Source organism: Pygocentrus nattereri, chromosome 15 (assembly GCF_015220715.1).
Source record: "Pygocentrus nattereri isolate fPygNat1 chromosome 15, fPygNat1.pri, whole genome shotgun sequence".
NCBI classification, from domain to species: Eukaryota; Metazoa; Chordata; class Actinopteri; order Characiformes; family Serrasalmidae; genus Pygocentrus; species Pygocentrus nattereri.
Window position 1 is genome coordinate 36,978,258 of NC_051225.1, and position 23,094 is coordinate 37,001,351.

The following is a 23,094-nucleotide window of genomic DNA, read 5'->3' on the forward strand; positions in this document are numbered from 1 at the left end:
GTGACAGGAACCAGGGGTCACCATGACTACAACACAAATCCAGACATTTTATTTACCATCCAAAGCCACCAGTGAACCTACACGAGTCTTCTGAGATAATATGGAATGTTGATGATGTTAAAATAGCGGGAAATCTAAATATAATTAGCTTTCTTTGGGGACTATTTTGACTCACAACACCCTGCATGGATCCCACCACTGAGAATGGATTTCATACATATGTTTTAGGCCAAAAGCTTCTCTATCATAAGAACAGTGTCTGAGACATCAGGCAGTGAATGCATAACCATTTCATGTAGTAACTTTCTGTGAAGGAGCTTTTAGAGGTGGACGTCTGGTTCCCATCACCACCACTGTGAATAATTCAGACTTGGTAAGTTTCTCTAGAACGGAGCGTTTCACTCCAAACCGCTCTGAGTGACTGTTTTCACCGTTTAATTATAAAGAAACCTAAAAAGGTGGAATACCTTAAAGCAAACCATTGCTGTTAAAACAAAAATCTCTAATCTCTACAATAGAAAAATGTTTATGCTTAATGAATGCTAATCTTACAATAACTCACTCTGGATCAACTCTGCTGGTCTATTTATTACACAAAAAAAAGAAACAAGCAAAAGGTGTTAGCAGGTTTTAAATAACCTTATAAAAAGTAATAGTGAGAAGCTTAGTGGCTCATATTGTAACAACGTGCTGTATGAACAGGTATTCTGGGTTTTCAGTCATTAGCATGCAGGGTGGATAATTCATGCAGATGTGCGGTTAGTACAAGGTAAAACTCAAGGGCGAGTAAATCTACACAGGGGTTTCATTAAAATCAGTGAAGGAAAGCCCACCATTTTAATAACTATGTTTTTTCCCCTGCAGGTGAACTGAATCAGCAACACATTAAGTGTTAAAACTTTGGATTAGAATACAATGAAAATTTCAATGATAAAATCTTAAAATATTACAGATATAACAGGTTCAACAAAGGACCTCAAAGCCTATTCAGTTTGTGTTTTCTCAACTTAAAGATAACAACAGCCGGCATCCATACAGTCTATCATGCAGTCAATTTCTATCATGACATGTAAACAAGTTCAAATTTGATCTTGGTATAGGCAAGAATGGGGGGACTCCATTGTCTTGCTAGGCGACTTCAATGCTCAAGTGGGCAATGACAGTGAGACCTGGAAGGGCATGATTGGGAGGAACGGCCTCTCCGACCTGAACCCGAGTGGTGTTTTGTTATTGGAGTTCTGTGCTCGCCACAGTCTGTCCATAACAAACACCATGTTCGAACACAAAGGTGTGCATAAGGCATCAGGACACCTTAGGGCGCAGTTCGTTGATCGACTTCACAGTTGTGTCATCGGATTTGCGTCCATGTGTTTTGGACACCTGAGTGAAGAGAGGAGCGGAGCTGTCACCAGATCACCACCTAGTAGTGAGTTGGATCAGATGGCGGGTGAAAATACCGGACACACCTGGCAGACCCAAATGTGTTGTGAGGGTCTGTTGGGAACGTCTGGCAGAGGAACCTACCAGAAAAATCTTCAACTCCCACATCCAACAAAGCTTCAACTGCATACCGAGGGTTCTGTGTCTCCATCGTCGATGCAGAGGATCGGAGCTGTGGCCGCAAGGTTGTAGGTGCCTGTCGTGGCGGCAATCCCTGAACCCGTTGGTGGACACCTAGGGTAAAGGAAGCCGTCAAGCTGAACAAAGAGTCCTATCGGGCCTGGTTGACTTGTGGGACTCTGGAGGCAAAAGATGGGTACCGAAGGGCCAAGCGAGTCGTGGCTTCGGCGGTTGCTGAGGTAAAAACTTGGGTGTGGGAGGAGTTTGGTGAGGCCATGGAGAAAGACTATCGACAGGCACCAAGAGGTTCTGGCAAAGCGTCAGGCGCCTCAGTAGAGGAAAGCAGTTCTCCTCAATCCCACCAACAATCCATCCCTAGAGGAGGCAGAGCTTGGAGATCTGAGCGAGGATCCGTCCATCACTCGGGCCAAGGTGGTTGGAAAACTGCTTGGTGGCACCGGGGGTGGATGAGATCTGCCCGGAATTCCTGAGAGCTCTGGATGTTGTAGGGCTGTCTTGGCTGACACGCCTCTGCAACATCGCGTGGATACTGTGGGGAGTGCTCCGGGAGTACGGGGCTCGTTGTTACGGGCCATTCAGTCCCTGTACAAATGGAGGAGGAGCTTGGTTCGTATAGTCGGCAGTAAGTCAGATTGGTTTCCATTTAGGGTTGGACTCCGCCAGGGCTGTCCATTGTCACCGATTCTGATCATAACTTTTATGGACAGAATTTCTCGGAACAGCCAAGTGGCAGAGGGTGTCCGGTATGGTGGCTCAGGATTTCACGTCTGTTTAAGTGTTAAGTGTTTATGTAACATGTTACGAATGTATTTTGTAGACACCCTTTAAGTAAAGTGTAAGCAACTCTATGCTATGTAACACTGACATAAACATGCCCTTAAACATGTCAAAGCAGATGTCATATGTTGTCATAAGTCATCGTGACAGATGATGACCAGCGATATGACAGTGCTATATTACCACTACCGTTAATGTTCATGATAGATGCACAAAGCTTTGATGTCATGAGAGTTTATTAGAGTGATAAAAGCTGTGATAACATCACACATTATAGCATCTGTCATGAAACTGAGGTATCACTGCATAATCATTTACTAACTTAATGTGGTGAGTTTTATACATGGCATCTTTTCTCTATACACACTTGCAGCCTCTTCCATTCATGCTACACTTTTATCTAGCATGCCGCTGCCGTTGGAAATGAGCCTGCAGCTAACTCTGCCATGCCACACCTACCCTGAAATGAATTTGTCTGAAATTTTGTGATATTTCTGTTCAATGGTTAGTGGGTGAATTATAATTTGTGAAAGATATACTGCACTTGAAACAGTGAGGACGATTAAATCTGTGACTTTTGTATTCGTTTTCAGTGAGGCATAACAGTGTTTTTAAGATAAATATTTGGTAATCATTTGGTAATAATAAATGCAAATGTCACATATGAGCACATGCCACATCTTAAAAAGACACCAAAAGTGGTAGTGTGGCGTGTAAAATCTGGATTGTGGTATATTTAGCAAAAGCAAAACTGAAGAAAGAACTAAAATGTGCTTTATTCAGGGTATTAATCCAGAAATGTTAAAGTCATCAATTGTATACCTGGAATTGCTTGTGCAAAAATGTTTTACATGCTGAAGTCTATGATGAATGTACCACAGGGCACAATGGGGGTGGATTTGGGGAGCTGGGCAAAGAAGCATGAACGCATTCCTGGCACAGAAACTGATATCAAGGAGTATCAATCTGTGGGAGCAGCGAAGCCAGTCGCGGACCAGCTTCCGAAAGATTTAATGATGTACAGAAAGAGCGAGAGAGAGAGAGAGAGAGAGAGAGAGAGAGAGAGAGAGAGAGAGAGAGAGAGAGAGCGAAAAATCAGGGCACTAAATTATTTCTATAATTGATTCATCTCTATAATGAATGTCAGTAATAATAATAATAATGATAATAAATAATTATAATTAGTGATGCACTGAAATTAAAATTCTTGACAGAGCGAAATTCAGTACACGCTCCAAATCCCGAAATCAGGGGAAAAGTGTTCAATTTGCCCAATTTATTTATGCTTTTGAATAAACTTAATAGTACTCATGATGATTTAAGGCATGTTGAGAAAAGGCATGTTCAGAAAAAGAACTGCGAGAAATAGAGTACATATTTAATTTAAAATAGCTTATTAATGAATACTAGACAATATAATTTGTGAAATTATATAGAAAAAAGTACTTCATGATATTCCAAAGGCATCTAAAGCTGTGCCTCTGCTAGAACAACAGAAAACCTTGTGTTTTCATATGTCAAGCACGTGGATGCCGTTTTGGAACTCCTGCATAGCAGTGTGACGTTTTTCCAGCAGGGGGCGATATTAGCACTCAAGTCTCTTAATCATTTAGAGAACAAACAGCCATAGATAGACAAATAGACAGACCAATAGACAGACCAATAGATAGATATACAGATACATATATATTGACAGACAGACAGACAAATAGATGTAGATTTATAGATAGATAATATTTTATTTGATTTAATAACCAGTCCGTTTCTGCACAGCTCTGTTATGTGAGTGTGTGTACCTCTCTCTGAGGTCATCCAGACAGCGCTGCAGGTGAACCTCTCCCGCAGTCACCAGCACATGCTCTCCAGTCTCCTGGATCAGAACCTCCGCACATGGGTCAGCCTGGTTCAGCAGCCGCATCCCCCGCACCAGCTTCGGCATCTCACCTACACATGGAGTCAGGCGCTAAATGATAGATGGCTAAAACAGTTTTTGGTTGCCATGGGAATCAAACTATTTTAGTGCCCTGATATGCCCTGACGCCATGTGTTTAATTTTCTCCTGACTATGTAAATGATGTCTGTTTCAGGCACAGATTTAATGTCAGATTAAACACTAAAACTCTAAAGGTCTGTATGTGGGTCCTCACATGCTGTATTTCCTCCCTCACATTTTATAGAAAGTTCTGAGTCATTTATACTGGTGCCTGAATATTTTATAACAAATACTGAATAATTCATAGTAGACTCGATATAATATATAATAAAAACTAAATAATTCATACTAGAGTAAATAATATATAATAAACACTTAATTCATACTAGACTAAATAATATATAATAAATACGTAATTCATAGTAAACTATAATAAAAACTAAATTCATACTAGAGTAAATAATAAATAAATACTTAATAATTCATAGTAGACTCTAAATAATATATAATAACTAAATAATTCATACTAGACTAAATAATATATAATAAATACTTAATTTATAGTAGACTCTAAATAATATATAATAAAAACTAAATAATACATACTAGACTAAATAATATGTAATAAATACTTAATTAATAGTAAACTCTATATATAATAAAAACTAAATTCATACTAGAGTAAATAATATATAATAAATACTTAATAATTGCTAGTAGACTCTAAATAATATATAATAAAAACTGAATTATTAATTCTAGACTAAATAATATATAACAAATATTGAATAATTCATAGTAGACTCTAAAAAATATATAATAAAAACTAAATAATACATACTAGACTAAATAATATATAAAAATACTTAATAATTCATAGTAGACTCTAAATAATATATAATAAAAACTAAATAATACATACTAGACTAAATAATATATAAAAATACTTAATTCATAGCAGACTCTAAATTATATATAATATGGAATAATTCATAATAGACTGAATAATTAATAGTCAATACTAAATTCATAGTAGACACTAAACAATACACAATGAATACTGAATGATTCACGCTAGACTTGAAATGCTTGACATACTTAACAACCTGAAATTGTCAGTAGAACTTTAAAATAATTTAAAAAAAACAAACATTTGGAACAATAAAACAAAGTATAATTGATTAAAATATTATTCCATAAATGATGCACTTATTTCTAAAAAATAAATCTAGTGATGGAATTTATGCAATGGCTGGCGTGCAGCGGGTACCAAGCCTGCGTTCTTCTAACTGTGTTCTTCTGACTAAAACATCAATAACCTTTTGGATAACAAAATATCTTATATTCTTGTGTTTGTGTTGATTTGTATTTATTCTAATGTTATGCAGTGTTTTTATGCTCACTTACTGCCCAGGTCAATAGTTTTACAATAGTTTCAGACTCCTGCACAGCACTGTGTGTATAAAGTACATTTTAAAGTCTTACAGCAACGTTGAATTACTATAATCCGCTGATTGTAAACACTGTATACAAAGCGTGCGCAGTGCAGAACTCTCCTGTGCGGTGACCTCTCCTAACCTAAGGTCAACCTGGAATAACGCAGACTAAAATAATCCTGAATCAGTGCTGAGGCTGATTTTCTTCCGCACAAAGAGTCCTGTGTGTGTCTTCATGTCATCACACTGTTCCTTTGTGCTCTAAAATGGGAAACGTTTAACTGAGTTCTGCGCTAATGAGTTCCATATGGAGGAGAGTGCTACTGTTAGCTTCTCCAGGGTAGCATAGCAGCTCTGGAGCTAAAGATACAAACCCATCAGGTGATGCTTTCATTTGTTAACTGGGAAGAAACTCATAATTAAGGCCATGTACACCTACATTAACTCCCAGCTAATGGCAGAAATTTTACATCACATAATATGAAGATATATTTAGTTTTTCTGAGGCTTGTGAACAAGTTAGAACTGACAAACTGCACAAAACATTCTCCACAGGGAACACACTTCTGAACACACTCTGAACTTTATATATTGGAAATCAATAAATACGTTATGTTTCATTTTGTACAATATGTCAAACTAATAAATAAAAAAAGTAACTGTGCACTGAAATGTACGGAAGGCCAGAGAGGCCATCAGCTGTTGCTATGATTTTCAGGATTGTTAACTTGAGATAATGAGTTAATTATCTTGTGATCTCAATATAATAACTTTATTATCTTGAGATCACAAGATATTAAACTCGATATTTCAAGATATCTGTTGTCTCAAGATAAGATAATTAACTCATCTCAAGATGACTTGTGTTGAGATGACAAGATAATGAACTATCTCAAAAACCTGTCACATCACATTTACACAGGTAGAAAGTGAGTGAAAATCTTAGGTGCGTAGCTCCCTTATAGAATTTAAATACAAAAAACTAAAAATATGACTCTGAATATACACATAATAAATGAGATGCAGGTACTCAGGGGATAGAATACTGATATAGAAATCTTCCAGATTGTACAGGATATGGACAGAGATGTGAATCTATACGTGCAAGCACAGATTTGCTGGATTGAAGGTGCAGAGGATCAGATCGAGTCTGTTGGTGTGGATGTGGTGGTGACTGTCCATGGAGACGGTGACTCAGAGGTGCAGTGACAGGCCTATAGACCGATACACCAGCACTACTGACTGTTCAGCAGCCTAATGGCCCGGGGGAAGAAAATGTCTCGGAACCGGCTGGTTCTGGACTTTGTGCTTCTGTACCGCCTCCCGCTCAGCATCTGTGAGAACAGACAGTGGCTTGGGTGGGTGGAGTCCTTCAGATACCTCCTGGTTTTCCTCAGTCAGCGGCTGGTGTATAAATCCAAAAGGTTTGGGAGCTGGTGATGTGCTGGGCTGTCCGCACCACCCTCTGCAGCTTTCCGCTCAACGGCAGTGCAGTTTCCATACCAAGTGGTGATGGAGCCTGTTAGAATGCTCTCCACAGTACATGTGTAGAATGCTCTGAGGATGCGGGGGTTTCATGCCAAACCTCTTCAGCCACCTGAGGTGGAAGAGGTACTGTTGTGCTGTGTTCGCTCCATGTCAGTTCCTCTGAGATGTAAAACCGAGGAAGCTGCTGACTCTCTCTGCGGTGGCTCGCTGATGGTGATGAGGGTGTGCATTCTCCACTATGAGCTCCTTGGTGCTGACATTGAGAGAGAGGTTGTTCTCCTGGCACCAGAGTGTCAGAAAGCAGACCTCCTCTCTGTAGGCCTCCTCATTGGCATTGGAGATCAGGCCTACAATTGTGGTGTCATTTGCAGATTGGAGCTGTGTCTGGCTGAGCAGTCGTGGGTGTCTGGGGAATACAAGAGGGCTGAGCACACAGCCCTGAGGAGCTCCGGCGTTAAGGGTTAAGGAGGTGATGTTGCCCATCGTTACCACCTGGTGTCGGCCCATCAGGAAGTTCAGCATCCAGCTGCACAGAGAACTGTTCAAACCCACATCCCAAACTTAATGTCGAGCCTTGAGGGCACAATGGTGTTGAATGCTGAGCTGTAGTCCACAAACAGCATTCCTACATACGAGGTGTTTTTGTCCAGATGGGAGAGGGCAGTGTGTAGAGTCAGGGCTACTGCGCCATCAACGGATCTGTTCTGTCTGTAAGCAAACTGCAGTGGGTCCAGAGTGGCAGGTAGTGAGGAGCAGATGAAGTCTCTGACCAGCTTCTCAAAGCACTTGCTTATGATGGAGGTCAGAGCAACCAGGTGCCAGTCATTTAGAGTATTAACCCTGGCTGACTTTGGAGCTGGCACAACGGTGGCCAGTTTGAAGCACACGGGAACAACAGAAAGTGAGAGGTTATGTGCTGATGTGCACAGGCTTTGAGAGCGTGTGCAGGGATTCCGTCAGGCTCGGCTGCCTTGCGGATATTAATGCGCTTGAAGGTTCTGCACACGTCAGTCACGGAGACGGAGGGGGTTGTTGACTCGCCGGTAGCGGGGGCGGGGGCTCTTTCCGTGTGCGCAGTGTGATTTGCCTCGAGGCGGATGTAGAAAGCATTCCGGTCATTTGGAAGCACAGCACTGATGTTATTCACAGAAAGAGTTTTCCTCTTAAAGTCCGTTATTGTGTTTAGCCCCTCCCACAGGTTTCTCATGTGTTGAACTGTGACTCCACTGTAGCCCTGTACTCGTGTTTGGCTGCTTTTATGGTCTTACGGAAAGCATAGACAACTTTGAGACAACAAGACAATCAACTTGTTATTTCAAGACAACTTATCTCGAGATCGCAAGATAATGAACTCATTATTACAAGACACAATCTTGACGCAAGATAATTAACTCGTCTTTTGTCTGATATCAGAAACTCACTATCTCAAGACAAATTTGCTACCACAAGATGACAAGATCACTAACCTGTTATTACAAGATAACTTATCTTGAGATAACAAAACTCATTATCTCAAGATGACAACTGTGTTATGCTGAGATTAGAAGATCATTAACATATTTCAAGATAATAGCTTTGTAATCGTGAGAAAAGATTATTAACTCATCGCAAGACAACTGTGTTATGACAAGGTCACTAACTTGTTATTCCAAGATAACGTTCATCTTGAGATAACATAATTGACTGGTTATTTAAAGATAAAAAATTTGTTATCTCAAGATATTTGACTCGTTGTGTCAAGATATCAGTTCAGAAAGTTGTAACTATCTCATAGCTGTAGAAATGTGCAGAAGGGCGTGTTCAAAGCTTTTCATATGACTGCATGTGACACTTTATATAACAGTGATTTCCTGTATTGTCTCTTTTAAATAAATCAACAAAGATTTATGCTTTTGTAAGACTAGACATGCAAGTGAAAATGTGATGCCTGAACATGAAATGTCTGCTCGTCTGAGTTAAGTGCTGTAAGGTAAAACTTTATTAAGTATAATGTGCTCACTGGCTTTAGCACATTTACACTTATGTCTAAGATATTACTCATGCAGATGGACAGACTGTCAACATTTCACAGCCAAATTTTTTTTTAGTTTATTGGGCTCAGAACAGCCAGCTTGTGTGTGTGTGAGATACAAACACCTACTGGGATGTTTGGGTTCGATGGCAACTCTGACGATGGGTGTGGCCTCGAAGTTGAGCGGAGTGAAGGGAGGGCAGGCCGGAGACGTGGAGATGGTGGCCGATTTCAGGATAAATTCCTCCATTCCTCCAATTCCTGCAGAAGAATCAATAGAACAACATATGAAGTGCAAAACTGAGCAGCTCAGGAGACAAACATGTTGCAGGGGAGTGTTTCACTAATGTAAGTTTGGGGGGATTTGGAGACCCCTCTGGCAGAAAGGTGTAACTGCATGCTATTTGTGGAAGAACATTTCATAACGCAGGTTGTGCTACAGACCCCTTCGCCGAGCGGATGAAGCCGATGATGGTGAGTGTGCTGATAGGGAATTCAAAGAGAACTCAGTCAAAGCTTGTTAAAGGATGCGACTTCAAGAATTCACGCCTGTAGCATTCTGTTGGTTCTATCTTCACACTTCACAAGAATATGGTAAAGATAGCCTCATCCTACCACTTTACTGCTTTTCACATGTCTGTAGTTGTAATCAGTGTTGATTCCAGCACTGTCCTTTTTCGAGCACTGACCTCTCAAATGGTCATTTGTCTTTATAATGAGTAACAGATCACAGAGATCATTTAAGTACCTGTTTGTATTGAAATACTAGCCAATTCAGCAGTCTAGTGACTGAAGCTCCTGCCATCTGCTCGCCAATAATGAACCATCTTTCAAAGTCAATCCGATCTTTTTCTCGTCATCTTATTCCAAAAACAAGGTCAGCATTTTTAGTGATTGTGTACTGCAAAAGATGAATGGTGGGCTTCACTTCTATCAAAGTACACTAGCAAAACATTATTAGCCATGAAGGATACCATAGCAACTACACATCAACACGTAATAACATATTCTGTGGAATGACAAATCACGCTTCCGTGTCCGTCTGATGGACGAAGTGTGGGTTTGGCAAATGCCAGGAGAACGTTACCTGCCTGACTGCACTGTGCCAACTGTAAAGTTTGGTGGAGGAGGGATAACGCTATGGGGTTGTTCCGGGGTTGGCCTAGAACCCTAAGTTCTAGTGAAGGGCAATCTAAATGCTTCAGCAGACCAAGACATTTTGAACACTTCCAACTTTGTGGGAAAGATTTGGGGAAGAATTTCTGTTCCAGCATGACTGAGCCCCAGCGCACAAAGCAAGGTTCATAAAGTCATGGCTAGGTGAGTCTGGTGTGGAGGAACTTGACTGTCCCTCACAGAGCCCTGACGTCAACCCCATCAAACACCTTTGGGATGAACTAGAATGGAGATTGCCAACCAGGCCCTCTTGTCCAACATCAGTGACCTCACAAATGCTCTTCTGTGCTCTTCTGGGCTAAAATTCCCACAGACACACTTCAACATCTTGTAGAAAGCTTCCCAGAAGAGTGGAAGTCCCTCAGTTCTTTTGTCCATGTAGTGTAGCAATGCCCTAGTAACCACCAGGGATACCATAGCAAACAATTGGCAACACTCAAGCAATTACCTAGCAACTCCTTAATAACCACCAGAGATATCACCTAGCAACTACCTAAAATGTCATAGCAACCGTATGGCACCACCTGGGAATTGATGAAGCTGCATAATCACTCTGTATTTCTTCTTAGGAAGTACAATATTCTGCTTATACAGCTTTTCCACATAGTTATTCTGGCTTTCCTCTCATTTTATTCTTTTTCAGTATCTTTACTGGTAGTATGAACTAATAAGATCAAGCGATGAGAACCATCATCACAGCCTGGCCAGCTGCTCCATCGCTGGAAGAACACAGCTTTGTGTGTGGTTTTGTGAGTCATTTTTAAAGGAAGTGTATTGGTGTTATGATGGGACACAGAGTAAAAACATCTAAACCACACCTGCATTTATGGCCTTCAGTGGGCAGCTGTGAAAACGGATGACCAAAAAAATAATATAATGTGTGTCATGTCACATGCACTGATCTGCTGAGGTAGCTCGGTCTCACAGCTTTCAATCATCTCCACTAAGAAAGGAAGGAAATGAGGGCTGAATACAGCTCACTCGTCTCTAACAAAAGACAGAGGAAGAAGACTGGGTTAGCTAGTGGGCCAGTACCAGGGGTCAGTAACCCAAATTCTAAGAAGAGCCATTCTGTCCTTTCAATACAAAGCCACAACATTTTATGTCCATTTTACCACCTTGGCTGTAAATATGCCTCAGTGTTTGCTAAAGTGCTAAAAATGATAAGGAAAGGCTGAAAATTGCAAATGAAAACACAAACTCACTTTGCTCTGCTTTAAACTTTAGTTCAGATACAGCCACTTTCCTTGCATCTGCGGAAGGAAACTTTTCCGCAAAAGTAGAATAGTTTCTCGTAAAATGTTTATGAATGTTCAACTTTTTATGTCTGATAAGTCTCTTATCAGCCAGCTTCTTGTTTTACTTTTCCTTTTCCACCTTAAATGATGCCTGAGGCGCCAGGATGTAACCTCTGCACCATTTAAGGTGGAATGGGAATATGTGAGCAAGAAGCTGGCGAATGAGAAACTTTCCACTTAATCAGGAAACCAGAGCGATTATAACAGCAAATAAGTTCATTCATATCCCAATTATCGCTGTTCGCCTTAAATCTTTTCCTGTACCGTTCCCACATACCGTAAATGCGGTCAGTCAGTCAAGTTGTTTGGTATCCATAGAGACAGAAAAGGCATTTTTTGAAAAATACTTCCATGGAGATGAGATGACGAGATGTGGCTTGAGAATCGCACCAAAAAAATGTGTCAATCTATGATAATTTTGCTACTTTCGTTTTGCACGAGCAAGACACCTAACCCCCAATGGCTCCCCGGTCTACCTCTTCTCCTTCCACCCAGCAGCTCCATCTCCAACATTCTTTGCCCAATATCTCCACTATTCCACCTCAACACATGTCCAAACCATCTCAACCTGGCCTGACTAAAGGTAATAAAGACGTACCCTTTAGGGAACCAGCCCAGTGGCAACAGGGGTTCTGCCCCAGTGACAGTTTAGTAGCTTTTTTTGCTTAGATAGTTAATAATATGGTCATATCATGGCTAAAAAAAAGTAGCAGTCATCTCGATATCTGTCCACTTTTACAGATAACCATGTTATACAGTCTGTCTAAATGTCTAGCAATTAAAGCTGACAGTCTGTAGGTTCAGCCTCACAGTCGTTCCACTGCGCTGGATTTCAGAGCTGAAACAACACAAATTCTGTCACTGTCCAATTACTTCTAGCACTGTGTTTGTGTATTAGCTGGAATTTGGCTTTCGGGACGCTTTCCAAATGTATTACTGTTTGCTTTTCTGCTGTGTCATTGGGGAGCTTTTTTTTTTTTTTTTTTTTTTTGTAGCTTTAAGCCCAGACACTGCTGGCTGCAGACTTTTTCATTTCGTTTCGGTTCAATGACTGCAAATGTACAGACAGTGCTGCTATACATAGAACACACACTCACACGTTTTAAAAAAAAATAAAGAAATAATTATTCCGTCTGATTGGTGTGCAGAGACTCAGCTAGTACACTTTATTCACTCAGCATGCGAAGGCCCGGCAGGCTAACCTCTTGTCTTTTGCCCACTGAAGCCCATTTTATCACCCGCCCTCAAATCACAGCAGGCATGGCACTGAGAGTGCTTGAGCGGAGAGAAGTCTTGAAGAGGTCAGTTTGTTCAGTCTGTAACTGGACTATGAGTCAGAGACCTTTGTCGCTGGCTGGCTTTATTAAAGGGCCATTTCAGCCCGAGCCTCAATCCAACCCTATTCACGAGGCGGGAGGCACCTGGAGGCAGTAAAGTCGGTAATAAAAAAGGCTTAGCACTAATCACGATGGTGTTTTAACCTGCGCAGGCGGCGTGAGCTAACTCAGAGCGCAGTGCTGTGTGTCAAGCTCGCTAACGTTAAACAATGACTTCTCCCAGGAGATCGGTGCCTTAACTTAGACATGACATCACGGAGAGACTGCGAAAGCTGACGATCTATGAAAGGCTGACATTCCAAGACAGACAGGAAATGCTGTGCTAAAGCTGTGTAATTAATAAAGCCCTAGAAGCCCAGAGTTACTGCTTTCGTTTCGCTCTTACGTAAACGCAACCAAACCTCCAAAACAATTATTCACCATTAATCAATTGCTTCGTGGAGCTAATCATGATTACTCCCATTATTTTTTAGCACATATTACTATTTTGCGTACATTTGATGGTAAAGAAAGCTTTTTTTTTGCTTGATATGAAAATCAGATGTGATAAGCCGATATAGAAGGGGGTGAATACTTCTTCACACTACTGAATATAGCATCTTGGTTCCGTCTCTGCAAGCACCGCCCAGCATAGTCCGCTGAATGTGTCGAGGGTATGACTTTAAAAGCTCTGTTTGAACGAGAACCACGTGGTTGGTGGGTGTGTAGTGGGTAACACCTCTGCCTTCTACACTGTAGAGTGGGGTTCAATCATCCTTGGGCAAGACTCCTAACACCGCCTTGGTCTAGCTGTGTAAAAACGATCAAATTGTAAGTCGCTCTGGATAAGAGCGTCAGCCAAATGCCAGAAATGTAAATGTATTCAATCACAGAAACATAGGCCTCTTTTCCGCTGTCAATCGAAGTGGTTCTCAGGGTCGTACTGCGCCACTGTGTGCTGGTGTGGACTTTTGACGCCGGTTACAGTTTCCTTTTCCATCTTCTGCAATCAGATCAAAGAACATGCCGAAGAAAACCACACAAAAGTGTGGCTAAACTGCGAACAGGCTAACAGCTACGTACACGCCACCCAGCACAAAACGTCTGATTCGCGTCTGTCACTCCAACATGGGTCTCTCTGCGTGCTCTCAGGTTCTTTACGCTCTCTGCATGTGTTATTTGAGCATCTGTTGCTATAACTGAGCCTGTGCTGCGGTGGGTGGAACCTGTAGTCGGCTCACTACACCAGCATTAGTGTCGCTCAGCAGTGTACAGCTAAAAAGCACCACTTCAACACCCGTCATTAGGATTTGTGCTTTCGAATATGAGCCTTTATCCTCTAAACAGGTGTGTTTTAAGCATCAGTTTGAACAGAGATGAGGCTATAGTGTGGAGGGAGGCACTGTATGCTTGCGATAGCTTAGCCCATCAGGCTACAGCTTAAAACTTGACTTTGGCTTTCTGTCACAGTACGCTGCAACTGGGCCTCGGCCTGCACTACAACAGATGGGTTAATTAATCATTAATGGCATTTAAAAAAAAATAGTGTTAATCTATCAATTTAATGTATACACTCTTATTAATACAATGGTTCTTCAAGGGTTCTTTAATAGAGAAAAGTGTTCTATACAGAACCATGAATACTCAAAAGAAGAAGCTACACATAATCTAAGGGTGCTATAAATAAGTGATACTTTTTTGATCCCACAACTGGGGAAATTCCACCTCCGCATTTAACCCATCCGTGAAGTGAAACACCACATACACACTAGTGAACACACACACTAGGGGGCAGTGAGCACACTTGCCCGGAGCGGTGGGCAGCCCTATCCACGGCGCCCGGGGAGTAGTTGGGGGTTAGGTGTCTTGCTCAAGGACACCTCAGTCATGGACTGTCGGCCCTGGGGATCGAACCGGCAACCTTCCGGTCACAGGGCCAGTTCCCTAACCTCCAGCCCACGACTGCCCCTAAAGACCCCTTTTCATCTATAACACATTCATGAACATTTTTTTTAACTGAAGAACCATCTTTTTAAGAGAGTACCCTACTCTGCAATCTCAGTGCCACTGCTGTGCTCAGCACCAAAAAGGGTTCTTCTATTGTTATAGGTATGACTTCGTAATTTTGGAAAAACCCTTCTGGGTACTACACAGAACCCTTTTCTAAGGGTTAAAAAAAGGGTTAAACCTTCCGAGCATGGACAAAGGGTGTAAAGGTCTTATGTCTATGAATGTGAATGCTCTGTTTTTTGTGATGAGCATGATGTCATAGAGATGCCAAAGAAGCTCATCAACCGTGAGATAAAAGGAAGTTCCCCTCCGTTTCAAGGCAGAAAACCATCTAAAATGAAGTCCCTTCTTTATCCCGTCCAACAACACGGCTATCATAAGATGACAGGTTCACGTTTGACTCATCTGAAGAGCAAACAGCTTGATGCAGCGTTTAATGCTCTGCGGTTTAGCGCACGTTTCAAAGTCACTTTTCATAATCCGCACACAAAAAGCTACTATTACGTTCTGTCAATAGAAAACAATACAGCACTCAAAGTAAAGCAAACATACCTGAACCACAGTCTAGTTCAGGCACGATACAGTAGGGCCGGAGACAAAGCCGTACAAAAGTGAATAACGGTGTGTTGTCTTTATATGGATTTCACCCAACAAAGAACCAAACAAACATATTTGAACTTCAACATTTTAAAGTATGAACTATGAAGTATAACAATAAAAATATTAACAACAATAATAACAATAATAACAAGTTATATTGTAATTGTATTGCATTGTTTTTACTAAAAAGAATATTATAACATTAATACTTAGGAATTAGTAGTATTATTAACATTAATATTAATATTATTTCATGACTTTATAAAACAGTGATGCATGTTACAGAGACACACACACACACAGTTCACTTTATTAGGTACACCTGTTCAATTGCTTGTTAACACAAATAGCTAAAATAACTAAATATTTTTATTTATATTGTACTTCACTGTGTATTGTATTGTATTGTTATTGCATTGTATTGAATGGCACAGAGTTCTGCGTTCAACTCTGTTTCTTTTTCTCTTGGTGTCTGCAGTGACATTCTGTTTCTAGCAGTATCTGAGCTCAGGACCGTCTTTTTCTCTAAGCTATTTGTAACTAGCAAAGATACTTTCTCTAGATAGACAAAGCACTTATTGTAGGTCGCTCTGGATAAGAGCATCTGCTAAATGCTGTAAATGTAAAAATGTCTTATCAGCCAATCACACGGCTGCAACTCACTGCATTTAGGCGTGTAGAGGTGGTCAAGACAACTTGCTGAAGTGCAGACCGAGCATCAGAACGGGGAAGAAAGGGGATTTAAGGGGCTTTGAACGTGGCGTGGTTGTTGGTGCCAGACGGGCTGGTCTGAGTATTTCAGAAACTGCTGATCTGCTGGGATTTTCACGCACAACCATCTCTAGGGTTTACAGAGAACGGTCCGAAAAAGAGGAAATATCCAGTGAGCGGTCAGTTGTGTGGACGAAAATGCCTTGTTGATGTGAGAGGTCAGAGGAGAATGGGCAGACTGGTTCCAGATGATAGAAAGGCGACAGTAACTCAAATAACCAACCAACATCTCTGAGGAACGTTTCCAACACCTTGTTGAAAGTCTGCCACGAAGAATTAAGGCAGTTCTGAAGGCAAAAGGGGGTCCAACCTTTTACTAGCAAGGTGTACTTAATAAAGTACTTAATACAAATAAATATATTTTATACATATATTTTATACATATATATATATATATATATATATATATATATATATATATATATATATATATATATATATATATATATATATATAATTACACACACAGTATCCCACAAAAGTGAGTGCACACCTCACATTGCTGCAAATATATCATTTCATGGAACAACACTATAGAAATGAAACTTGGATAGAACTTAAAGTGGTCAGTGTACAGCTTTTCTGGCAGTACAGATTTACTGTCGTCTGAAAAGAACTCAACACAGCCATTAATCTCTAAATAGCTGGCAACACAAGTGAGTACACCTCACAGTGAACATGTCCAAGTTGTGCCCAATTGTGTCGTTGTCCCTCCCTGGTGATTCATTAGAGTTACAAGGTTCCAGGTGTGAATGGGGAGCAGGGCTGTTAAATTTGGTGTTCTGGGTACAATTCGCTCATACTGGCCACTGAATATAGAAATAGAATATATCTACAGAAATAGAACTGCTGCTCGCCACAAAGACGCCTAGGCTATAAGAAGCTAACACCCTGAAACTGAGCTATAGCATGATGGCCAAGGTCATACAGTGGTTTTCCAGGACACGTTCCCCTCGGAACAGGCCTTGCCAGGGTTGACCAAAGAGTCCACGAGTTCAGCGTTATATCCAGAGGTTGGCTTCAAAAAACAGACGCAAGAGTGCTGCTAGCATTGCTGCAGAGTTTGAAGAAGTGGGAGGTCAGCCTGTCAGTGCTCAGACCAGTCGGTCTGCATAGCCGTTGTCCCAGAAGGAAGCCTTTTCTGAAGCTGATGCACAAGAAAGCCCGGAAACAGTTTGCTGAAGACAAGCAGTCCAAGAACATGGATTACTGGAACCATGTTCTGTGGTCTGATGAGACCAAGATAAACTTGTTTGGCTCAGATGGTGTCCAGCATGTGTAGCGGCGCCTTGGTGAGGAGTACCTACAGTCAAGCATGGTGGTGGTAGCATCATGGTCTGGAGCTGCATGAGTGCTGCCGGAACTGGAGAATGTACTGTGACATATTGAGGCACAGCATGATCCCATCCCTTTGAAAATTGCGCCGCATGGCAGTTTTCCAACTCAACCCCAAACCTTGAAGATGACAACTGCCTTGCTGAAGGTCAAGGTGATGGACTGGCCAAGTACATCTCCAGACCTAAACCTAATTGAGCACCTGTGGCGCATTCTCAAGCGGAAGGAGGAGCGCATTGGTGTCTGACATCCACCAGCTACATGATGTCATCATGGAGGAGTGGAAGAGGATTCCAGTAGCAACCTGTGCAGCTCTGGTGAATTCCATGACACTTTGAGCACAATTTGGACCGGTTCACTGTGAGGTGGACTCACTCGTGTTGCCAGCTATTTAGACATTAATGTGTGTTGAGCTCTTTTCAGAGGACAGTAAATCTATACAAGCTGTACACTGGTTACTTTAAGTTATATAGTATAATATAAAAGTATAGTATAATTTCATTTCTATAGTGTCGTCTCATGAAAAGATTTAATAACATATTTGCAGAAAAGTGAGGGGTGTACTCACTTTTGTGAGATGCTGTACACACACACACACACACACACACACACACACACACACACACACACACACACAAGCAATATACATTGAATACAGTACCTGTGATATGTTTTACTACGTACTAGAAATGCAATGTAGAACCCTTGATGAGTCATATTTCCCTTTTTGGGATTATATGAATATTTTGATCAATCACAAGACTCACAGAAACTTGTCTGGAACTGTGATTGGACCGGTTGCTCAGGTTTCAGCTAGGAGAGTGAAAGAGTCTCTGTGCTTTTCTGGTAAACAAACATAACAAGCAGTTAGATTTCATTAGCATGCTGCAGCCTTCTGTGATCACAGTGCTGCACCAATATCACAATAACAACTAACAGATGACACATTGTGCAGCCAAAGTTTAGTCAGGGACGGTGAGAGATTTTAGAGAAGACTGTAACAGTGATGTCACCTCACAGTGAAACATCTCATGATCATGACATCAGCAAATCAAGTCACTATGCAGTCAGGCAGCACAGACCAGCTTCCCTCATCCTCCATCCCGGGGCACACACCAGCCCCACCCTCCCCCCATCCTACATTATCCAAACTGCTGACTGCTTCCTGCTCTTCATCACTCCCAGGTCCCACTCTGCTCTCATCTACAACAATACAATACACAAACTTCCCTTTCACTGGCACATTAAAATCATCTCATTAATGACGACCTCAACCTACATCATATTTGTATATTCACTGTCCATCTGTCCATCTGTCCATCTATCTATCTATCTATCTATCTAAATATCGAACCACTTGTCCTATCTTTGTTAATCTATCTATGACATTGAGCAAAACACTGAAGGACCTGTCTCTCTCTTCCAATCCTTCCATCCATCCATCCATCTCTTTGGTACTCGCTAAATGAGCTGATCTGAGACTGGCATGTTCGGTACCCTAACTATAGGCTCCACTGCTGTACCATAAGTGGTGGAACAGGCTGAAGGTCAGCAGCTATGACCAATTTCTCTCTTTAAAAAAAAAAAAAAAACACAGGTCTGCTGCTCAGATGGCGTTTTAATGATTCCTACATAAATCCCTCGACTGCCCTCGACTCACACATGCTTCTGATTTCCACAGTGTGGAGTCTGAACCAGGGAGAAGAAGAAAAAAATAATGAGAACAAAAGAAAAAGGGTGGGAGGGGTGGTGCTGGTGTGCCTGGCAGCAAAGAGCACATTAGCCTGGTAAACTCTTTGTGTTGAGAAAAACACCAGAAACAGTCTTAGCTCATGGCTAGTGCTAACATACGAGCCAGCGGGTGCCATGTGCAGTTTTAGTCCTTCTGTGCAGTGAAGAATCCAGCCTACACTCCACTGTGCCACTATAAAGACTCAAATATTGTAGTGTTATAAATTTAGTGCATCAAAAACCTAAACAGAGAAATATTAGTACATTAATATAATTCAGATGGTCAGAAAATCCTTATTTACTGTTTGAAGAAGAAAAAAAAAAAAAAAACACCCTGAATTGTGTTGAACCCGAATTAGTCATCATTAATTACACCACCAAAACCCCTACAAAACAGAAACCCATGGATATTCTTAGGTTTGTCGGGATGCTCAAGGTACACAATTAAAAGCATAAACATTTTGGCTTGTTAAAGGGCTCATTTGATAATGCAGCCCTTCCGCGGTATTCTGCGATATTATTATCGCAAAGGTCAATATCATGACAACGACTGACTGAAAATTTGTTGAATGTGCCCAAAGACAGAACCACACAGCAGAATCTTCGCAGCAGAAACTCTGCCTTCTGCTCTCAATGAATATACAACACAGAGGCTCTTTCACTCGTTCAGCTGAAACATGAGCCGGTAATTACTCAAAGGTGACTGCGTCTCAGAGGCATTCCTCAACAAAGACTTAACCGGGGTGGGGTGGGAGGGTGGGGTGCAGAGGGTTCGACGCTGAAAAAATATCCCGAGGACAGAAACATTCTGCTTACGTACAGTAGAACTACAGTAAGGCCTTTTAGTACGAAACCCTTCACAAATCTGTGCCACATATGGGAGGAAAAGAGCCAAGAGGGGGAAAAGAGAAAAGAAAAGCAGATGAAGATGACCGACTTTGATTTTTTTGTTTTTCATTATATTATTTCCTTCCTTATTCAGTTTTATTTGTCTTTACGTTTCACTGTAATAATAACATAATAATAATGATGAGAAATCGGCCTATTGGCTCACAGTACATGTAACAAGAAGCCTAACTAACCTACAGAGCTGTTAAGTCTCAGTGTTGAGCTACGAAGCGCTGGTTTACCACAAGACTCGTATCTGTTGCCTTTTCTAGGGTCTCATGTCAGTGAATGTAAAATCTCAGGGCTTAAAAAAGTTTGAATCACAGAAACAGCTGATACCAGATTCAAGAGACATACAAAGCTGATACCAAAAAAGTTGGGACACCGAGTGGGTTTTCAGACAATAATTGGATTGATTCTGCAGTTATCTAATATTTCAAATGGTCATATAAACAGCACACTGAAGACTTCTTAGACCAGTGCAAGTTACCCACTAATGCCATCCCCCCAATTACCCTGACAGACTCTGGCTTTTGAATTTTGCTCCGGTAACAATTTCTTACTTCGGCATGGAGAACACAACATCCAATATTTCCATAAACAATCTGAAAATTTGACTTGTCTGAGAACGACACAGTTTTCTACTGAGCATCAGTCCATTTCAAATGTGCTTGAGCCCAGAGAAGTTGGTGGTGTTTTAGGAGGTTGTTGACACATGACTTCCAATGTGAATAGTACAATTTAAACCTACATTTATGGATGCAGCAACAAATGGTGTTTATTGACAAAGGTCTGTCAAAGCATTCCCAAGCCCATGTGGTGATATCCATTAATGCAGTGTCACCAAAGGGGTTGAAGGTCACTAGCATTCAGTTGTGGTTTTTGGCCTTGCCCTTTATGCACAGAGGTTTCTTTAGATTCCCTGTTTTTTTGTCATTTGTTCTTATGCACCATAAAGGCTGAATTGCCTAAAATCTTTGCCGTCACTGGTTAAGAAACACTGTTCTTCGACTGTCGGATTTTTTGAGATGCGTTTTTTTTTGGAAAGGTATTGAGCCTCAACCCATCCTTGTTCAGAACTTGGCCTTTTCTGGAAGCACCTTTTATACCCAAAACTTAATTACATCACGTCTTTTAAAATGTTTACAGAACATTTAACAATGTTCCTGGTCTTAAACTGACCGTGTTCATGTGCAGCAGGGATCAGTTTCAAAACGTTGAGAAGGTAAAACATTAAATATCTTATTGTTGTTCTGTGTTCATTTAAATGCAGGACTAAGCTGATTAGGGGCAGTTGTGGGCTGGAGGTTAGGGATCCAGCCTCATGACCGGAAGGTTGCCGGTTCGATCCCCAGAGCCAACAGCACATGACTGAGGTGTCCTTGAGCAAGACACCTAACCCCCAACTGCTCCCCGGGCGCTGCGGATTGGGCTGCCCACCGCTCCGGGCAAGTGTACTCACTGCCCCCTAGTGTGTGTGCTCACTAGTGTGTATGTGGTGTTTCACTTCACAGATGGGTTAAATGCGGAGGTGAAATTTCCCCGTTATGGGACTAATAAGGGTCACTTAATCTTAATCTTAATTGACTTACTGTCCCGGCTTTTTCAGAGTTGGGTTTGTATATTCAGTGCACTGCCCAGCAGTATTGGCCAATATCGTATCTTATAGTATTTTGCACACTCCCATTTAAACACTTCATATCTTACTTTTTTTGATGTCTAGTTTAGTGTTTCAATCTGCAATATATGTCATTATTGAATAAAATAACATTATTAATACAAATCATTCCAAGCTGTTGAGCACTAATGCAAAACACGTAATTTTATTAATTTTTTTTGCCATGATGCCTTGACAACACTTACTCAGCCACACGGTCATGCTTAAAAATAGTCCGAACCGGTTTGTGAAGTGAACTGAGTCATCTGCTGTGTATATGTGATAAGCTAAAATGAAATGTAATGTGTTATAGATGGCAAATTAATTATGCATTATTAAGGAATTCCCCAAAGCAAACAAGTTAAATCAGTTCACTAATGACCACTCATCTTTCTTCGCATGTCTTATATGTAGCGTGAAACACACGTCAGTACTGAACTCAGCTGTAATGTAGCAGGACGAGTGAAAGTGTCACATATTCCTAAATACAAGCCGCGTCTACCGTCTCCACGTGTACTGCTGCTCAGATAGAGTGTCGCTCAGTAAGTGACGGAGGTGGTAAAGGCGTGAAGAGCCTGATCTGGACGTCTGGAAGGCGTGAATCACAGCTAGCACACTGTTCAGAGCTGATGAAAACACTTCGCAGTCATGTCTGTCATTCAGAACGTCTTTCTCAACACCATACACATGTAGCAGCGAGGCACACCCCCACCATCCCGCTGGCGGCTTATGGGAAATTTTCACTCGTGTACTTTTTCAAATACAAACATCCTCTGTGGGTCCACATCTGGAACCTTTCATCATAAAGAACCTCAGTTCTCACTGCCTGTGCTGATGTTTGGATTCACGTGCTAAAAGGTTAACTTGATGCCGAGACGTTAAAAGTGATAGTTGGGCCAAAAATCTGATCTACTACCTTCTTTCTTAACCATCAGATCAAACTGGAGTGGGAATAATTGTGGGCAGGACACAATTTTGTCCTTCCTTAATTAAATGAAGTGCGGACAGTAGGCATGCTGAAGCAAACCTGGAGTCAGACAGTCAGCGGAAAAGCCAAAAACAACAATAAAAATATCTTAAACATGA

The 23,094-nt window shown here is 41.2% G+C and overlaps 1 protein-coding gene across 1 annotated transcript in view; it reads right to left on the bottom strand.

Moving 5' to 3' along the window:
• efl1 (elongation factor like GTPase 1) overlaps positions 1-23,094 on the bottom strand; it is a 198,541-nt gene that overhangs the window by 42,144 nt on the left and 133,303 nt on the right. Inside the window, exons 16-17 of the mRNA XM_017699582.2 lie at positions 9,356-9,487; positions 4,155-4,302 (exon numbers count right to left, since the gene is read on the bottom strand). Coding sequence (XP_017555071.1) covers positions 4,155-4,302; positions 9,356-9,487 — 280 coding nt within the window. The remainder of the gene's footprint in view (positions 1-4,154; positions 4,303-9,355; positions 9,488-23,094) is intronic.